Raw genomic sequence first — 19586 nt, forward strand, 5'->3', positions numbered from 1 at the left:
CACACACCTGAGCGACCGAACAACAACATGGTAGCTCTACTTTCAGTCTTTCAAGAACCTCCATACTGTTCTCCATAGCGACTGTACCAGTGTACATTCTCGCCAACAGTACAGGAGGGACCCCTTCTTTTCACACCCTCTCCATCATTTATTGTTGTGCATTTTTTGAGGATAGCCATTCTGACTGGTATGAGATGATGTCTCATTGTAGTTTTGATTTGCATTTATGTACTAACTTGCGATGTTAAACATCTTTTCATGTGCCCATTGCCCATCTCTATGTCCTCTTTGGAGAAATGTCTGTTCAGGTCTTCTGCCCATTTTTTGAGTGAGTTGTTTGTTTTGATGCTGTTAAACGTCATGAACTGTTTGTAAATTTTGGAGAGTAATCCCTTATCGGTCACATCATTTGCAAATATTTTTTCCGATCTGTGGGTTTTCTTTTCATTTTGTTTATTGTTTCCTTTGCTATGCAAAGACATTTAAGCTGATCCAATTTGTATATTTTTGCTTTTATTTTGCTTTTATTTCCATTGTTCTGGGAGATGAATGGAAAGTTGACCACTTCCACAGTTCAGCATTGATGCAGAGGAAGGGAGAAGTCTTCCAAAGTAATAAACACTCAGCATATCCAGGAAAGATGAGTGCTGAGGCTGCAGGTGGTGACAGGCAACCAGGCTCTATCCTGCTTCTGGGGGCTCAGACGTTTTCTTTTCTTGTGTGTCATGGTCTGCATTGCAGTTCGTGGCACAGAGAAATAGCCACCTTAAAGTCATTACCAGCCTCTACCCAGAACTACACTGAGCCCCCTTTCTTAGTGATGGCATGGTTCTCTAACCAGTTCCCCAGCTGGAAAGCTGGCGTTCATCTCCACCCTTCCCACCCCCCAACCCAGACAGCATGGCTCACCATTTCCTCCCTCTGACATCTCTCAGACCTGCTCAGGCTTCTTCCTCTTCTTGCCGGTTTCCTCCTTCTGCCCAGGCAGCTGTAACAGCCTCCTTCCTTTGCCTCCAGTGAAGTCCCTTTTTAATCCACTTTCCACCGAAGGGTCAGAGGGATTGTTCTAAAATACCCACTGTTTGTGTCTGTCTCCTCGCCAAACTTTTCAGTCATTTTCAATAGAACAGAGCAGGTGGTCAAAAACAGGCTTGGGAGACCTTTGATGCTCACGTGCCTGATTACTTAAAAAAAAAAAAATTGACTCATAGTTATCAAGTACTGAGTGCTGTATCTCATGAAAGCATTACCATTCTGAGATAAATAGGAATAAAGTACTGTTACTGGAGGGCTTCCCTGGTGGCTCAGTGGTAAAGAATCTGCCTGCAAGAGACACAGGAGACGTGGGTTCGATCCCTGGGTCAGGAAGATCCCCTAGAAAAGGAAATGGCAACTTACTCCAGTATTCTTGCCTGGGGAATCCCATGAACAGAGGAGCCTGGCAGGCTCCAGTCCATGATTTGCACAGAGTCGAACATGACTGAAGCAACTTAACATTCGTGGCGCACTGTTAGAGAAGACACTGAGGTGAGTGGAAGTAGGAAAGCTAGTGCGTTGTGTTAGCCACTCAGTCACGTCCAACTCCTTGCAACCCTGTGAACTGCAGCCCGCCAGGCTCCTCTGTCCATGGAATTCTCCAAACAAGAAGACTGGAGTGGGTTGCCATTTCCTCCTCCAGGGGATCTTCCCAACCCAGGGATCAAACTCATGTCTCTCCTGTCTCCTGCATTGGCAGGTGGGTTCTTTACCTGCTAGGGCCACCTGGGAAGCCTAGCAGCTTCTCTAACAGCACTGCCCTGAGCCCTTAGGAATACAATACAGATTATGTCGTCTTTCTGCTCAAAACCTTCTGATAATTCTAGTTTCTAAACAAACATCAAATCTATGTCGTCTTTCTGCTCACAACCTTCTGATAATTCTAGTTTCTAAACAAACATCAAATCATTGGCTTCAAAGGCTCCCCAATATGACCTGACCCCTGCACCCCCTCTACCTGCCTCTGTGGCCACCTTCTTCCTCCCCTACTTAAGTGACCCTGGTCTTAAGGCTGTGTTTTGAAACCAGCAAACCAACTCCTACTTTCTATCATTGAATTTACTGTTTCTTTAGTTATTAAGTTTCTGTTACAATGTTCTATTTCATTTGAAATAGCAACCTCCAGCCACTCCCAGTGTTCATTACTCCCATCCTCTGCTGCTTCTCAGCATTTTCCCCTTTTGATTGACCATAGATTTGTTTGTATATGTTTCCGCCATGACTGGAAAATCCATAAGGGCAGGAATTTTGTCTGTTGTGTTCACTATTATGCATGCTCCCTATGCTTAAAGAATTACTGGACACACATCACAATTTCATGAAGCATTTTAGAATGAACACAGAAAGCATACACCAGTCATAGTATTTAGCTCATGATTGCTTACATGATGAAGAGAATTTTGTTGTTGTTGTCCTGGATTGAGATAAGTGGCGTTTTTGTTATGTTAAAATTGCGTATGCTGCTGCTGCTGCTACTACTACTGAGCGACTTCACTTTCACTTTTCACTTTCATGCATTGGAGAAGGAGACGGCAACCCACTCCAGTATTCTTGCCTGGAGAATCCCAGGCACAGGGGAGCCTGGTGCGCTGCAGTCTATGGGGTCGCATAGAGTCGGACACGCCTGATGCGACTTAGCAGCAGCAGCAGCAGTGCTTTATAGATCAAACAGTATTGTTTCTTTTATGGATAACTCATGACCTTATCATGTAATACCAAAGAAGCATAAATTGCAGAATATAGCATTGTCTGTAGTATCTATACGTTTGTGTTTGATGCCTATATCCTTAGATATTGACCAGTTAGCCATGTATTTTTTTTAATTTTATTTTATTTAACTTTACAATATTGTATTGGTTTTGCCATATATCAAAATGAATCCGCCACAGGCATTCATGTGTTCCCCATCCTGAACCCTCCTCCTTCCTCCCTCCCCATACCATCCCTCTGGGTCGTCCCAGTGCACCAGCCCCAAGCATCCAGTATCGCGCATCGAACCTGGACTGGCGACTCGTTTCATATATGATATTATACATATTTCAGTGCCATTCTCCCAAATCGTCCCACCCTCTCTCTCTCCCACAGAGTCCAAAAGACTGTTCTGTACATCAGTGTCTCTTTTGCTGTCTCGTATATAGGGTTATTGTTACCATCTTTCTAAATTCCATATATATGCGTTAGTATACTGTATTTTTTAAGAAAGCAGAACAAGTCTTTCTAATTGAGTCTGTCTCTGAATTTTCTTTCCTCCTTTTCTCTTTTCATTGCATGCCTTCTCTTTGTCTCTTCATTTGCAACCTGGGTAATTTAACTTCTGAATTACTGTATAACTTTTAAAAGGTGTTGGGTGTCACAGAATGAACAAGCAACAAAATCTGTCTGTTTGAAATTCTTTGTTTCTTTTCAGTTCGATTCAACTTATCTGAATCCTAACTTAGAGTTGAAATTCACCTTGCCACCTCATTTCCCCCTTTATTAGGTTTCCTTTGAATGCAGAAGTTCACTTGAGCAGTAATTCTCTCACTTTTGAGAACCACTCTGTCTAACAAAGGCCCACCTTTTTTTTTTGTTTAAAGCAGCTGTTGATTAGACAGTTAAACATAGAGAGGCACTACCATGGTAAATTTCTCAGTCTGATGTAACTCAAAAATAGAAAGCTGCAGAAACCTGAGGTTGAAATGCTTTCAAGCAATTGATCTTAAAGTTCCTGAAAATTACCTCATGGTGCTTCTGCTCAATTCCCCACATTCCTCCCCCGGTTTTACATCTGACTCATTTGTGCACTTCAGATTAGATTCCTGAGCACGCTGGCAGCGGCAGCACTGTTGTGGAACTCATCATTAGGATTCCAAGCCTTTAATTAGGCCACTTTGAAGTGGCTTTGTCAAGACTATGAGCAAGAGAAAAGCAATTGACTCATTCTTAGACAAGGTTTATCATAATGGAGAGTAGAACAGTAATACTGTGCTCTTCACTAAGCCTGGTTGGTTGAGGAATGTCAGGAGTCTTAGAAGCATAGGTTCTCCAGTAATTCTCTTAGATAGGGTATTGTAGGTATTATTTCACAGCCAGGTAAATTAGACATAAAAAGGTCAAGTAATTGTACATGTCCTGTGAAAGGTCAGGGGCAGAACGAGAGATAATCCCTCAATGTGGATAATAAGCCCCCTCACTCCAACAATTATTTTGAGAGCAAGTGTTCTCTAAGTTTTCCCAGACAACCGTAAGACCCATTTTAATATGTTCAAAGACTTCAGAAAGATGACTGTCTTCATCTCTTAATGCCCTCCTTTAGGGGGGAAAAAAGAATCACTAGAAACGGTGAAAGAATCAGAATACTTTTGAACAGATAAGCAATACTCTAATTCATCAATTCTTTATTTTGTAAGTAAACATTTGCTTTCTTCCATAAAATTGAATTAAACCATCTTTCACGTTTACAAACTATGATTCAATATTTTCTAAAAATCAATCTCTTTTGGAAAATTAAGCACATTTACCATTAAAAATCGAACAAACAAAAACTCTTTATGCCTGCCATCCACCCACCCATCCATCCATCCATCCAATTAATATTTATTAAGGAGTCTTGTATGCTGGACTCTGTTGATACATGGGACACAATCATGAACAAAATAAAATTCCTGTCCTCCCAGGACCTTACTGTAGGTGGGGGAGATACACTAACATCAGATAAATGATAATTGATAATTCACAGTCATGTTTCATTATTTTTATTACTGTGGAGAAAGATCCTTCTGTTCTGCTAGTGTTTCCCAAACTACATTTGAAAGATCATTAAGGAGGGGACATGATTGTAAATTTCCAGCTAATTTATTTCTAGATGCTTGAAGAAGCTACTATATCCTCTTATCTCTGGGTCTGAAGAAATGCATTACTTCCTTTATGGGAATAGTGGTGGTTCTGGTGGTGAAGTCACTAAGTCGTGTCCAACTCTTGCGATCCTATGGACTATAGCCCGCCAGACTCCTCTGTCCATGGGATTCTCCAAGCAAGAATAACTGAAGTGGATTGATATTTCCTTCTTCAGGGGATCTTCCTGACCCAGGGATCGAACCCGGGTCTCTTGCACTGCAGGCAGGTTCTTTACCAACTGAGCTACCAGAGAAGCCCTATAGGAATAGTAAAACCTGGAAATTTCCAAGACTTGTCTTTATTTACAGCAAAAAGAAATAGAGTCTGAAGCAATGTCTGTCTTTCATCAATTCTACAAAGCAAAAGAAAAACTCCTAGGGTATATCATTTGGGTGTTTCCTGGTGATCACTTACTAATGTTAATCTGTATTTTGAACAACTCCACTAAACAAGTAGAATTAATTTTTTTGTGTACTTCTAGCCATGAAAATATTTTATTTGTTTTGAGTAGAACACTGCCAACAATAATTAATATAGAATATTTTTGTGAAATGCTGATTTCAGAGAATATAATCTACTTACATACAATTTGTTTTCATGGACAGTAGTTTTAGTCACTCAGAAAATATTCTTATATTAATATCAGGAGCAGTTCAGCATTATATTGTACTTTTTTAAATTTTCCATGAAAAATGCAAAATGACCGATATTTTCCTTCAAAATTATAAAATTTTAATAAAATACTAACATACATAACTTCTACAGTATTAAATATGAGAAAGTGTGACCTGTTTTAATTGAATAAATGAAACTAAAGAATAAATATGACAAGCAATTCTAGGGAAAAATCTAGCTTTTAGAAGGTAATTTTGTTCATCTATTCATGAAAATACATCTATAAACTAATTTTATAAACTAATATGCTTATATAATTATGTAAACCTTCTAATAAACATTTTTTACTTGGATGGGATTTTGGTACAGAAATCTTTTATTTATTTTATTTTTATTGGAGTATAGTTAATTTACAATGTTGTGTTACTTTCTGGTGTACGGAGAAGTGAATCAGTTTTATATATACATATAGCTACTCTTTTTTAGATTCTTTTCCCATATTGGTCATTACAGAGTACTGAGCAGAGCTCACCATGCTATACAGTAGGTTCTTATCAGTTATCTGTTTTATATATAGTAGTGTATATGTGTCAATCCCATTCTCCCTATTTATTCCTGCCTTCTTTCACCCCTGGTAACTCTATTCTGTTTTCTACACCCGTAACTCTTTTCCTATTTTGTAAATAAGTTCATTGATAACATTTTTTTAGATTGCACATAGAAGTGATATCATACGATACTTGTGTTTGTGTCTGACTTACTTCACTCAGTATGACAGTCTCTAGGTCCATGTTGCTACAAATGGCATTGTGTCATTCTGTTTTATGGCTGAGTAATATTCTATTGTATATATGTACCAGATCTTCTTAATCCATTCCTCTGTCAATAGACATTGAGGTTGCTTCCATGCTGCCCTGGCTGTTGTAAATAGTGAGTACAGAAATCTTTTTAAAAGAGCAAAGTGAACTCAGAAATTGCAATCTGTGAGTGATAGGTGACCAATTTTTTTTTAATTAAATGGAATACTTTTTATATGTCTGATCCCAATTTCAGATTTTTTTTTTTTTTTTGAAAAATGTATTCAGTTGCTACTGTTTTTAAGAGTTTTTAAATGTTTACACTTTTCTCATGTGTGCTCAGTCACTTCAGTCTTGTCTGACTCTTTGTGACCCTATGGACTGTATCCCTCCAGGCTCCTCTGCCCAAGGGATTCTCCTGGCAAGAATACTGGAGTGGGTTGTCATGCCCTCTTCCATGAGATCTTCCTGACCCAGGGATCAAACCTGTATCTCCTGCATTGCAGGTGGATTATTTATCCACTGAGTCACCTCCTTTAAAAACAGAATTGCTTCTTATAAGTTTAATTTTAGATTACAAAAGGGGATTTCCCATCAAGAATATAAGTTGGTCCTGGTGATAAAAATGTATTAAGGACAAGGATTCTCAACTCTTAGCAGCATTGAAATCACCTGGAGGGCTGGTTAAACCAGGTTGCTGGACCCCAACTGCAGGGTTTCTGATTCTGAAGGTGAAGTGGGGCCCTAGAATTTGCCTTTCTAACAAGTTCTCGGGTAATGCTAATGTCACCGGTTGTGGGCCATATTCTGAGAATCTTTGTATTAGCGTAAGTATTAGCAGTCAGCAGGAAAGCTAGATTCTTCATCACAACAATTTGTAATGCTTTATGGCAAAACTCTAGTACAAAGACAACTTATTACCTTCAGTCGTTTTAAAGTGCATTGTCTCTTGCCCTTTTCCTCCCTCTCCTTTTTGCCTTGCTTCAAGGGTTTGCTGTCAAATATTTATTATGATCACTAAAGGTCTTTTATTGGTTTTACTATCATTTTAGTAAGACCCTCATGAATAGGAGTCTAGATCATTTGGAAATTAGGAGTTTTAAAAATTTTGGCAAATTTCTTGTTATTTCCCATTATCTTTAGATTGGCTACCATTGTAAGATGGAAATAATAAACTGATCTCTAAGAAATATAAAGGATTTATTTTAAATATTAGATAAGTAAAAGCTATGTTTCTTTAATACCTTAGATAACAATGCTGTAACAGAGTAATACTGGCTTTGCAGGGTCCCTCCCTCAGTCCTGCACTGAAGGGAAAGGACCAGCTTTACTTCCTTTTGGATGTGTACATGTGCCATGATGAGAGAAAACAGTTTGAGACCTCATGCTTTCCTAGGTCTGGGATCCTTTGGGCTGGTGGTCCACGAATCCTTCACAGCTGCCTGGCAAGGTACTAAGAAATTTGCCCCATCTCTTTCCCAGGGTGCCAAACTGTATTTCTCTGAATGAATGCCCAATCTATTCTCTCCCCTGTTCATTGCCAGCTTTCCTCTTGATTACACTTTCTTAAGGGCTTTCTCTTTGGATTCTTAGGAGCCTGTTTGGAAATCCAGAAAAACAAATATTGCCTTTTTCCTCTTTCATTCTGGTTACAGTCCAAATACTGCTCAAGGTAATATGGACAACTGTGTTTGAGTAACAGGAAACCTGAGAAGGAGAAAAAGGGACTTGTGAATTAACTTTTTAAGAAAGACTGAGACTTGTTACTTTTCCCAGCTGATCGATCCCATTATACTATTTGGTGGTGAATCCATACTTCCCTCTGCTTCCCATGGTCCCTCTCTAGTACTCTTCCCGCTTTGTCTCATTCTTACCTGACTTCTCCCCCAGTCTCTAATGTCACCTCCTTCCTTTGCGAAAAAAGCCATCATGTTCTCCTTGTGAAAGGAGCCCTTCACTCCTTAACCTCAAACATGAGCCGAATATTAATGGGGATTTCCTGTGGCCTGGGCTGTACTGCCTGAGGTGGGAGGGGTGTTCTCCTGTCTACCTGGAGGGCCTAAAGCCAGTTCTCCTTTGACGTATCTTAGTACAAACAACTCCTGCCATGGTGACGTGATTGTTCTCTTGCCAAGACCACACTGCTGAACTACCTCATGTGAGAAAACCTTTTCTTCTTCTTGTCATGGCTTTGACCCTATTCTAATAATAATAATTGTGGCATCCATATGCTGGAAGAAGAGTTATTTCTTCTTTGGTCTACTTTCTTTATAAAGGACCTCACAGTCCTGGGATTGGATCTGGGCAGATGACACCAATCCCAAACGGCTTCCCTCTAATCTCCTGACTCCTTTTCTAATAGAAGCAAAAAGAATAGATAAGGATCTCAGTTTATCTTGCCACATTAAGAGAAAAATTCCTTTATGGTTTGTATTTGTGTTAGCTTCTTCTATAGATTGAATGAGTGTGAAACTTATTTCTTCTTGGCAAAAAAGTGTTGATTGTAACGGTTCCTATTTTGATTGATAAAGATGTGTTTGAACTTAGTTATAATGATTTAAAATTCATGGTCCTAAACTGCAATTGTTTGTAAGGGCCTAATATCTGTTGCTAAAAATTTTGTTATAATTGCTTCCAAGCTTAAATAGTATAAGAAAAATAATGATAAAGTTTGTGATGACCCCATGACCAGTCCCCAGATGCGCCCTTTGTCTTGCTTTCTAAAGTCTAGTTTGTTTCCATTCTTTTAGTGTGTATTTATGTACCTTCCCCCCAGCTTCTTATGTTGAATCCTAATGCCTAATGTGGGGACTTCCCTGGTGGCTCAGATCATAAAGAATCTGCCTGCAATGCAGGAGATGCAGGTTCTATCCCTGGCTCAGGAAGATCCCCTGGAGGAAGGCATAGCAACCCACTCCAGGATTCATGTCTGGGAAAGCTCATGGAGAGGTGCCTGGCAGGCTACAGTCCATAGGATTGCAAAGAATCAACTGAGCAACTACTTTCAATGCCTAATGTGATGGTATTAAGGAGGCAGGACCTTTGGGAGGTAATTAGGTCATGATGGTGGAGCCCTTATGAATGGGATTAGTGCCCTTATATAGAAAAGAGGCCTGAGAGAGATCTTTTGCCCTACCAGTAGAGTTATAATGAGAAGACATCTGACTATGAGAAAGTGAGCTCTCCTTAGACATTGAACCTGCTGGTCCTTGTCCTTAGACTTCCCAGCAGCCAGGAATGTAAGAAATCAGTTTCTGTTTGTAAGCCACCAGTCTATGATATTTTTGTTATAGTAGCCTGAACAGACTAAGACAGCTTCCTCGGGCTGTGGTAATAAGTTACCACAAACTTGATGGCTTAAAACAGCAGGTTTTTACTATCTCACAGTTCCGGGGGCTGGAGGTCCTAAATCAAAGTGCTGGCAGGGCCAGGCTCTTTCTCTGGGTTCTAGCGAAAGATCCTGCCCTCCTGCTGTTATTAGTTTCTGGTGGTTGTTGGCAGTCCTTGGTATTCCTTGGCTTGTCTCACTCCCATCTCTCGTATCATCAGATGGCATTCTGTGTGTGTGTGTGTGTGTGTGTGTGCGTGTGTGTGTTTTTGTCCAAATTTCCTTCTTCTTATAAGGCCACTAGTCAGTGGATTAGGGCCCACCAATATCTGGTATGACTTATCTTAATATCATTATGTCTGCAAAGATCTTACAGTAAGTCCACTACATACAGACCTTCAAGTTGTGAACTTTCAAAGATGCAAATATGCATTCGCATGTCCAGTCACGTAAATTCTTAATGATTCATGTGTCTGGCGTACATTGTCAAGTGCATGTATCCCCTACAAGTGTGTGTAGGGGATGTGTGTACTTTACTGTATGGTACTGTAGCACAGTAGTGCAGTGTCTTTATTTCAAGCCTGAGATGTCCAGGAGCAAGCATAAAAGCATCAGTGATGTAGCTGATACTACTGTACTGTACTGTGAAATTTGAAATGTTTTCTTTATTTTTGTGTATTTGTTTTTTATGTATTATTTGTGTGAAAAATATTATAAACCTACTATAGTATTGCACTATATAGCTGATTGTGTTAGTTGGGTACCTAGGCTAACTTTGTTGGGCTTATGAATAATTGGACATGCTCTGGAAATTGAACAGAACTTGCTGTATTTCCAAATAGGTCAATTTCACAGGTCCTGGGGGTTAGAACTTGAATGTATCATTTTGGTGGATATAATTCAATCTACAGCCATATTCTGGAGAAGGCAATGGCACCCCGCTCCAGTACTCTTGCCTGGAAAATCCCATGGATGGAGGAGCCTGGTAGGCTGCAGTCCATGGGGTCGCTAAGAGTCGGACACGACTGACTGACTTCACTTTCACTTTTCACTTTCATGCATTGGAGAGGGAAATGGCAACCCACTCCAGTATTCTTGCCTGGAGAATCCCAGGGACGGAGGAGCATGGTGGGCTGCCATCTGTGGGGTCGCACAGAGTCGGACATGACTGAAGCGACTTAGCAGCAGCAGGAGCAGCAGCACAGCCATATTCTCTATTCACACTCCTCATGTGGGCATTTAGTCTGGCTCCAAATTCTAGTCTTGTCTCCTGCTACCCATTCTTTGTGACTTTGTTCATGTGGATCCCTCTCTACACAGAATAACTTCTTTGTGCCATCCTCTCCATCCCCTTCTTCATTTTCTCTATTCTTTAAAAACCTTTATCAGATGCATTTCATGTGTGATTCCTTTCCTAGGATCACCACCCAAATGTGACTCCTTGTATTTCTGCCCTTGTGTTCCCTCTTTGAATTACATTCCTGTAATCATTTTAATTCCTCCAACTAAAAAGTAAGTTGTTTAAAAGAATAAAGTATCTCACTTATCTCTGTAATCCCATACTAGTTCTGTGCTTTGCATATAGTAGAATCACAAAATCAGAGAAAAACAGATAATTTGAAAATATAGGCCTTGTATATTTTAAGCATGTTACAATAGGTAAAACTTTAGTTTATACCGTCTTCTGCTGATTTCTAGCTCAAATAAGAAGAGTATTTGGTATAAAAGCAGTGTACCAAACCTGAGCAGATAAGGTAATTATTCTGACTTCAGGCTTCAGCTCACTTTGTGATTTTTGGATAGCTGTGTCAGTTTTACCAATTAATAAAAATGGAGACTACATGAAAAAGTTCACAGATGAGAGGTGCCAAAGAATAATTATTGTTGAATAACATTCAAATGCAATTGCTTGATTTTTTTTTTTTTTTTTTTTTACCTCATCCTTACTTGGCTCCAAACTAAAATGAACACTAAAATCCTAATGATAAGAATGCAAATGTGAAATGGTTTAACAAGTTCAGGTCAGTTCAGTCGATCAGTCATGTCCGACTCTGCGACTCTATGAATCACAGCACGCCAGGCCTCCCTGTCCATCACCAACTCCCGGAGTTCACTCAAACTCATGTCCATTGAGTCGGTGATGCCATCCAACCATCTCACCTTCTGTTATCCCCTTCTCTTCCTGCCCCCAATCCCTCCCAGCATCAGGGTCTTTTCCAATGAGTCAGCTCTTCGCATGAGGTGGCCAAAGTATTGGAGTTTCAGCTTCAGCATCAGTCCTTCTGGTGAACACCCAGGGCTGATCTCCTTCAGAATGGACTGGTTGGATCTCCTTGCAGTCCAAGGGACTCTTAAGAGTCTTCTCCAACACCACATTTCAAAAGCATCAATTCTTCTGCCCTTAGCTTTCTTCACAGTCCAACTCTCACATCCATACATGACCACAGGAAAAACCATAGCCTTGACTAGACGGACCTTTGTTGGCAAAGTAATATCTCTGCTTTTCAATATACTATCTAGGTTGGTCATAACTTTCCTTCCAAGGAGTAAGCGTCTTTTAATTTCATGGCTGCAATCACCATCTGCAGTGATTTTGGAGCCCAAAAATAAAGTCTGACACTGTTTCACTGTTTCCCCAAGAGTTGCTGCTAAAAGTGAAAAGCCCAGGTCCATCATCTTTATTTCCCAATCTTGGACTTTAAAACTGCCCAGTGTTAGTCAAAGACCCTACTGTAGGTTTATGTATAAGGTTTGTATTTAAAGTATGTGTACATACATATACATATTTTAAATTCCATTCAGTGTTGCATATGTATTTAACTAAATAAGGTACATGACTTTCATTTTTTCTTTTCCACATATAGTGAAAGAACCCTAGCTCTTCTTGGAAGTCTTTTGCTATGAGGGATCTGATTTTTTTATAAGGCTGCTGCTGCTGCTTAGTTGCTGCAGTCATGTCCAACTCTCTGCAACACTATGGACCGCAGCCTGCCAGGCCTCTCTCTCTATCCATGGGATTCTCTAGGCAACAGTACAGGAGTGGGTTGCCATGCCCTCCTCCAGGGTATCTTCCCGACCCAGGGATCAAACTCAGGTCTCCTGCACTGCAGGCAAATTCTTTACTGTGAGCCACTGGGAAGTCCTTTTATAAGGGTAACTATCCACCAAAGCTTTTGATCCTTTCCTCACTAATATATCTCCCCATGATTGCATTGCAATTTGTTTTAAAGCTTTATTATTGTTATAGACAACAGATTATCTCAGGACTAATTTTTCTGTTTGTGTTAATGAGCTAATAGGAGTTGTTTATTGGTAAAATTATTTGGCCATCACTTACTAAGCAGATATGACAAGTGTAAATCCCATGTCCATATCATATATAAAACAATTGCTACTATTTTGTCTCACATTTATTGCTGTGGATTACAAGTTTTTCTGTTCTCAGAGGTTTCCCACCTATGACGTTATCCCTTTTAGCATTCAGTGTTGTTGCCCATGTTCAGCTTCTCATGATTACTACTATTGATTGTTGGCTGGTTTTCCAGACTGTGGTGTGTCGTGACATCATATGATTTTGAGTGCTGTGGTGAGGGTCTCTGGCAAGTCAAGTTGGATATTGTAAGACGGCTGTCCTTGATTATTTAAATTAGCTGTTTTCAGTTTTTCATTAGGATTTAAATTATATTTCTTACTGTGATGACTCTTGACAGACATACCATACTTGTCCAGAAACTTAGTGAGTGTTTGCACCTTTGGTTTCCAGAGCACATTATACTAAATGATGCCATTGCATCTTCGGATGCTGGGGTCATTTTTCTTTATTTGCATCATAGGAAAAGGTACATGGCTGGTAGAGTGGACAAGATGTGGCTGGAGTAAGAGCCCATTTCTGAGGAAACCCTGATGTCTCTGGTTGTCAGTGTGGCCATTCTGCAGAATATTTTTGATAGAATTGCATAAATAGGGGACTAAATCTTTATTTTAAAAAATTAGGTGTGTGTTCATTGGTCTCTGAGAATTTGTACTGTGCTTTTAGTAAACTATAAATTTGGACCAAGAGAGCTCTAAACTGACACATTTTCACACATTTCAGAATCACTGAGAGAGTCTGCTTTTTTGTATTTTGCCTATGTGATAGGAATGCTATCCTTGCTTCATAAAGGATTCAGTTCAACAGTTTTTGAGTACCCAGTTCCTTCTTCCTCAAATAGTTTACAATCTAGCAGAAGAAATAGAAGTATGTGAACAGCTATGAGATAAGAAAAAATATTAAAATATTTTATTTCTACCAATGCTGGGAATTCTGTCATCTAATATCTAATCATATTTCTTTGTCTTCGGCCTTTCTCATTTATTGAGGAGAAAACTGAGACAATTTACTGAAACTTATACGTGTCTTTGCTCATTTAAATGCATAATGACTGTCACTTATTAACCCATTTCTTTATTTATCCAACAGATATTTATTTTTGTCTATTTGGTGTACCAAGTTCTGCTTTTGGCTCTGAGAATGTAGAAGTGAATAAGCCCAAGCACTTTTTCTCAAGGTTGTTTGCAGCCCATTGAAGAAAAATAATAGTTACTAAGAGGCAATATGGAAAATTATACTCTCTAGAAATGTAAAGGGCAATATCTGAACACAGAACAGTGAAGAAGAAACTAGGTGACTTTAGTCAGGAAAGGCCATCAGTTATAAAGAATGTAAAAGATGTCCAGGTTTTAAACAATGGCAATTACTTCTAATTTGTTTTTATTTTAAAGAATTCTATATTTCAGGGCTTCCCTGGTAGGCTCAGTGTTAAAGAATCTGCCTGCCAATGCTAGAGACACAGGTTCAGTCCCTAGTCAAAGAGGATCCCACATGCCATGGAGCAGCTAAGCCCATGAAGCAACTAAGCTGTTAGGCCACAGCTACTGAGCCCACATGCTGCGGCCCTGAACGCTGAAGCCCAAGCGCCCTAGAGCCCGTGCTCTGCAAGAGAAACCACTGCAGTGAGAAGCCCACGCACTGCAACTAGAGTAGCACCTGCTGGCTACAACTAGAGAAAAGCCCATGCGGCAACAAAGACCCGGCTCAGCCATAAATGTAACTAAATCAGTCTTTTAAATATATATATAAATTTCAAATTTCCCAGGAGTTATATAGATTACTTACATATCATGAATGAAGATAAAATAAATGTTTGAACATGTGAAAGGAGGCCTAAGCATTTTCTTAAAGTGTCTTTTTAATGTTCTTATTTATTTGACTGCGCTGGGTCCTAGTTGCAGCACGTGGGATTTTCAGTCTGCACTCAGGCATGCAGGATCTTTAGCTGCAGCTTGCAAACTCTTAGTTGCGACATGCAACGTCTGGTTCCCTGACCAGGGATCAAACCTAGGCTCCCTGCATTGGAAGCGCTGGTGTCTTAACCACTAGACCATCAGGGAAGCCTCTAATGTGCCTTTTAGGGAGCCCCTTATCTGCAACCAAACAAGACAAATGAAACAAAGCATTTCGTTAAGACTGAAGGAGAGAGCGGCCCTACCACGTTTCTGTTTATTTCTGGATGAAATAAAAATTATTTGTATAGATTTGTACTATTGATTATATCATATAAAATAGCATTAGTGGTTTCTTAAAATAATTGTAGCAGTTTTGACACTATAAAGTGACTATAAAGACGTAAAAGCTTTTTATTTCTTTTACAAATGAGCTTATTTACAAAAAAGAAATAGACTTTCAGACAGAGAAAATAAATTTATGGTTATCAAAGGGGATAGCAAGGGTTAGGGGGAAAGACAAATGAGGAATTGGGAATTAAGAGCTGCACAGTACTATATATAAAATGGATTAAAAAAAAAAAACAAGAACTTACTGCATAGCACAGGTCAAAATAACTCAGTATCTTGTAATAACCTATAATGGAAAAGACTCTATAAAAGAATATACATTTATATGTATACACATAATTGAATCACTTTCCTATACACTTGAAAGTAACATAACATTGTAAATTAACTCTATGGCAATTTAAAAATAGAAAAACCAGAGAAGAAAAAAAAGTGAAGCATTTTAATAAATTGAAAAGAAATCATTCATGTTAATGTCTCACCTTGGGAAGCTATCCATAATTTAAGATTTAAAGACTGACATTCAGTTGATTTTTAAAATGTATGTACTGAGCATATACTATGTACAAGACACTGTTCTAAGCCTTGAAACTCCAGCCATGAACAAAACAGATGAAAAACCATTTCCTCTGAGAGCATGTGCTTACATTCTTTGCGGGGAGATAGCTAATAGATCAGTGATAAAATAGGGTACGTCATAGTATGTGCTATGGAGAAAAACAAAGCAGAAAATGGGGTTAGATGTGTTGAGGGAGGTGAATAAATTGTTCTCTGAAAGAATAGTTATTGATAAGATAGTATTTGAAAGGAGTCCTGACGTAGGTAAGGGAGCAAGCCATGTCGGAATCCAGAGGAAGAGGCAAAGGGAACCACACCTGCCAAAACCCTGCGATGGGAACACACTTCTCAGGTTGAAGGGACAGACCGGAGCCCAGTGTGGCTGGTGCTGTGGGGAGGGTGGCAGAGAGGAGTCCACAGAGGGAGCAGGGCCACGTTCTGTTGTCCTTCGTGGCCTCAGTGAGGACTGGGCTCTGACTCTAGATGAGACCACAGCCATCAGAGGATTTGGGACAGGAAAGAGGCATGATCTGATCGAAAGGACTCTGGCCTTGGATTAAGTTGTTATCTAGAAGACAAAGGTGGAGCCAGGAGACAGTTACGGGGCTGTTGTAGAATTCCAGGCGAGAGGAGATGGAGCCTGGGACCAGGGTGGTGTGGAGGTGCGAGAGGTAGGAGATAGAGATTAGATGGCAGACACTCCTGAGACCTGGTCCTGGCTGATCCCTGCTCCCTGCTCTCTGTCAGTCAGCTCCATTCAAGGATCTCACTCTGGTGAGATCCTACCTCACACCAAACTCCCAACACATTTTAAAAACCACATTGGAAGCTACAATTTGTTGATCCTGTCACTTTTTCATCATTCCTCCTGGCTTCATTTCCTTCCTTATTCAGCTGAGATTCCATGATCCTATATACATTCATTGCACAGACTCTTAAATTCCACCTCTCTCTGTCTCTCTCTCTCTTTTTTTTTTTTTTGCGCATGTTGTTAACCCAGCAAAACCACAGTCTCATTAATGGCAACTCTCATGGTAATTCCCTTTCTCTAGCTACCACCCTATTTCTTGGCTCCCCTAACAGCTGCAGTCTTCAAGATCTGCCTACACTCATCGTTTGTACTTCCTCTCCTCTCATTCTCATCTAAACTCATGACGACTAGACATTGGTGTGCACTTCTGCCTGAACTGCCACTCTGTAGGTTACCACGACTTCCAAGTTGGTAACCCCAGTGACCAATTCCCCCGTCCTCATCTGATGTGATGCAGATGATCATGCCCTCTGTTTTTGAAGTTCTTTCTTCCTTTGGCTGCCAGGAGACCCAACTTCACTGGCTTTGTTCCTACTTCACTGGCCCAACTTTCCCAGTCTCCTTTGTTGGTGCCTCTCATCTTTCTAACCTCTATCAGAGTTCCTTAGGTCTCCTTTCTCTGGCTAAGCTTATGGCAGCTGGTCTCTTTAAGGGTCATAGTTTTAAATATCAGCCATATAAAATGCCTACCATATAGCTCCATCCCCAACCCCTGCCTAGAATTCCTGACAAACATCAAGAGCCTGCTCAGTCTTTCCTTTTGAATGATATCTGAAGCTTTCTGTGTCCAAAACCAAAGTAGAGATACTGACCCCCTAAATTATGCTCCTCCTGCATTTTTCCTTAGTAAAGGGCATTTCTAGACTTTCACTTGCTCAGGTCAATAATTTTGGAGTCATCCTTAACTCCTCTCTTTCTCGAATACCTCAGATCCAATCGATAAACAAATCATGCCGGTTCATGCCTTCAAGAACTGGCCATTTCCTAGAACATATGCTAATGTGCCTAAATGATTACCATAATTTTATCTTTTGAAACTCATTTAGAGTTTTAGAAACACCTGCAAGTCACAACAAGTTTTATGACTATGGTTTGTAATAAAATCTGTATAATTCACATTTCAGTCAAAAATTAAATATAAATATAAAACAGGAATGGCTTTCTTGAGTGATTTATAAATGTCCCTGAAAGCCAATTCTAAAATAATAGTTTAATAAAAATGAGGAGCAGCATCAATAGAATGAATGTATAACTTACCGAATTATCACTAACAAGGATGATATTTATTTAGTTTCATAGATTCAGGATTACTGTTTAAAATTTATTTCTATTCTTCATACCCATAATTTATAATAGCATTTAATGAATAATACAAACACTTATCTATTGCTCTTTCATGTTGATGAGAGTATTGATTCTGGAACCATCCTGCTTGAGTTCAATACTGGATCTATCATTAGCTCGAAAGCTATGTTCTCATAGACAAGTTCCTTAAATATTCGGTACCTCAGTTTTCCTGTCTGTAAAATGGGGATAATAGTGCTTACCCCAGGATTTCTTACTAGGTTCACTTGCATTCATGTACCTAAATGTTTAGGATAGTGTCTGGCACAGAGTAAGAGATAGGAATGGTGCTAGGAATAAAATAATTATATGTCAGAGTTTTTGTTACCAGAAGCCCTCAGGCAACTTAGGGCTTAATAGAAAATCTGAAAGGTTAAAGACATTATGAGGTTTTTAGAGATTGTTCAAGACAACCATAAAAGAGCTATCTGAAGGCAATGTGTATTAGTTATCTACAAAGTGAGAGAACTGGCTAACAAATGCCATAGACATTCAAATGAGAGAAAAACATTAGTTCTATTGACAACCATTTAAGATAATTTGTAATGAAATTTTTGTGTTCTAAATGTTCGGTTTCAATTTTAATAAAACTGAGCTCTGTACTCATAAAACAGCAATTTTGACATCTGACTATGCAGAAGCATAGGATTTTAGTACAAACCGCTAATTGTAGAGCTTTGATTAGATGCTATAGGAAATATAAATACCTATTTATGTGCATATAAGAAGCTGCCATTTATATTGGTACCACTACCCATTGAACTATCACAGTATTCATCAAGTTATTTTATGTGTACATGTAGTCTAAATTTATTATAAGGAATATCAATTATATATCACTGTGGGCTTTTCTTCTTCTTGGCACAATTGTACATTTATTGAAGATATATATTTAATCAGCAATAGTAACTGAATACCTACTCTGGGCAAGACATGGTCATCTGCTAAAAACATGCACGCATGCATGCATTCTCAGTTGTGTCTGACTCCTTGCAGCCCCATGGATTATAGCCCACCAGGCTCCTCTGTCCATGGAATTTTCCAGGCAAGAACACTGGAGTGGGTTGTCATTTCCTACTCCAGGAGGTTTTCCCACCCAGGGATGAAACCTGTGTCTCCTGCATTTGCAGGTGGATTCTTTACCACTGTGCCACATGGGAAGCCCTTGCTAAGAACCTATATCACCAAATAACAATGCAAGATTGCTATAGTGATGTCATTGTTTATACCTTTCAGATAGACATGCTTTCCTGAAATGGAATTAATTGCCATTAGTCCCAGAACTGTGAAGCTCTGTATTAAAGTGGATAAAGTATTTTCAAAGCCTGTCCTCAGTAAAGGAGGGAAAAAAGAACTAAAACATTTTTCTCACTTTTCCCTTTAGTTGGCCCGCCACAACAAACTTTTACAGCAGATGCTCAAACCAGGATCCGATCCAGATGATGGCGATGAAGCCTTGAAGTATTATGCCAACCATACTGCACAGATCGAGGTAACCATCAGTGGGTCCAACCGTGAAAAGATATGTTTACTTTCTCTTTCAGACCATTTTCATAATTGTTTCCTAGAACAATGACGTAGAATTGGGTGATGTAAACTGTCAAAGTGT

General features: G+C 39.5%; 1 protein-coding gene across 2 annotated transcripts in view; it reads left to right on the forward strand.

The window, feature by feature from the left end:
- ITPR2 (inositol 1,4,5-trisphosphate receptor type 2) overlaps nucleotides 1–19586 on the forward strand; it is a 593100-nt gene that overhangs the window by 444148 nt on the left and 129366 nt on the right. For both annotated transcript variants that reach the window (XM_070788589.1, XM_070788588.1), the window contains exon 46: nucleotides 19362–19469. In XM_070788589.1, the coding sequence (XP_070644690.1) occupies nucleotides 19362–19469 (108 nt within the window). The remainder of the gene's footprint in view (nucleotides 1–19361; nucleotides 19470–19586) is intronic.

Source organism: Bos indicus, chromosome 5, assembly GCF_029378745.1.
Source record: "Bos indicus isolate NIAB-ARS_2022 breed Sahiwal x Tharparkar chromosome 5, NIAB-ARS_B.indTharparkar_mat_pri_1.0, whole genome shotgun sequence".
NCBI lineage: Eukaryota > Metazoa > Chordata > Mammalia > Artiodactyla > Bovidae > Bos > Bos indicus.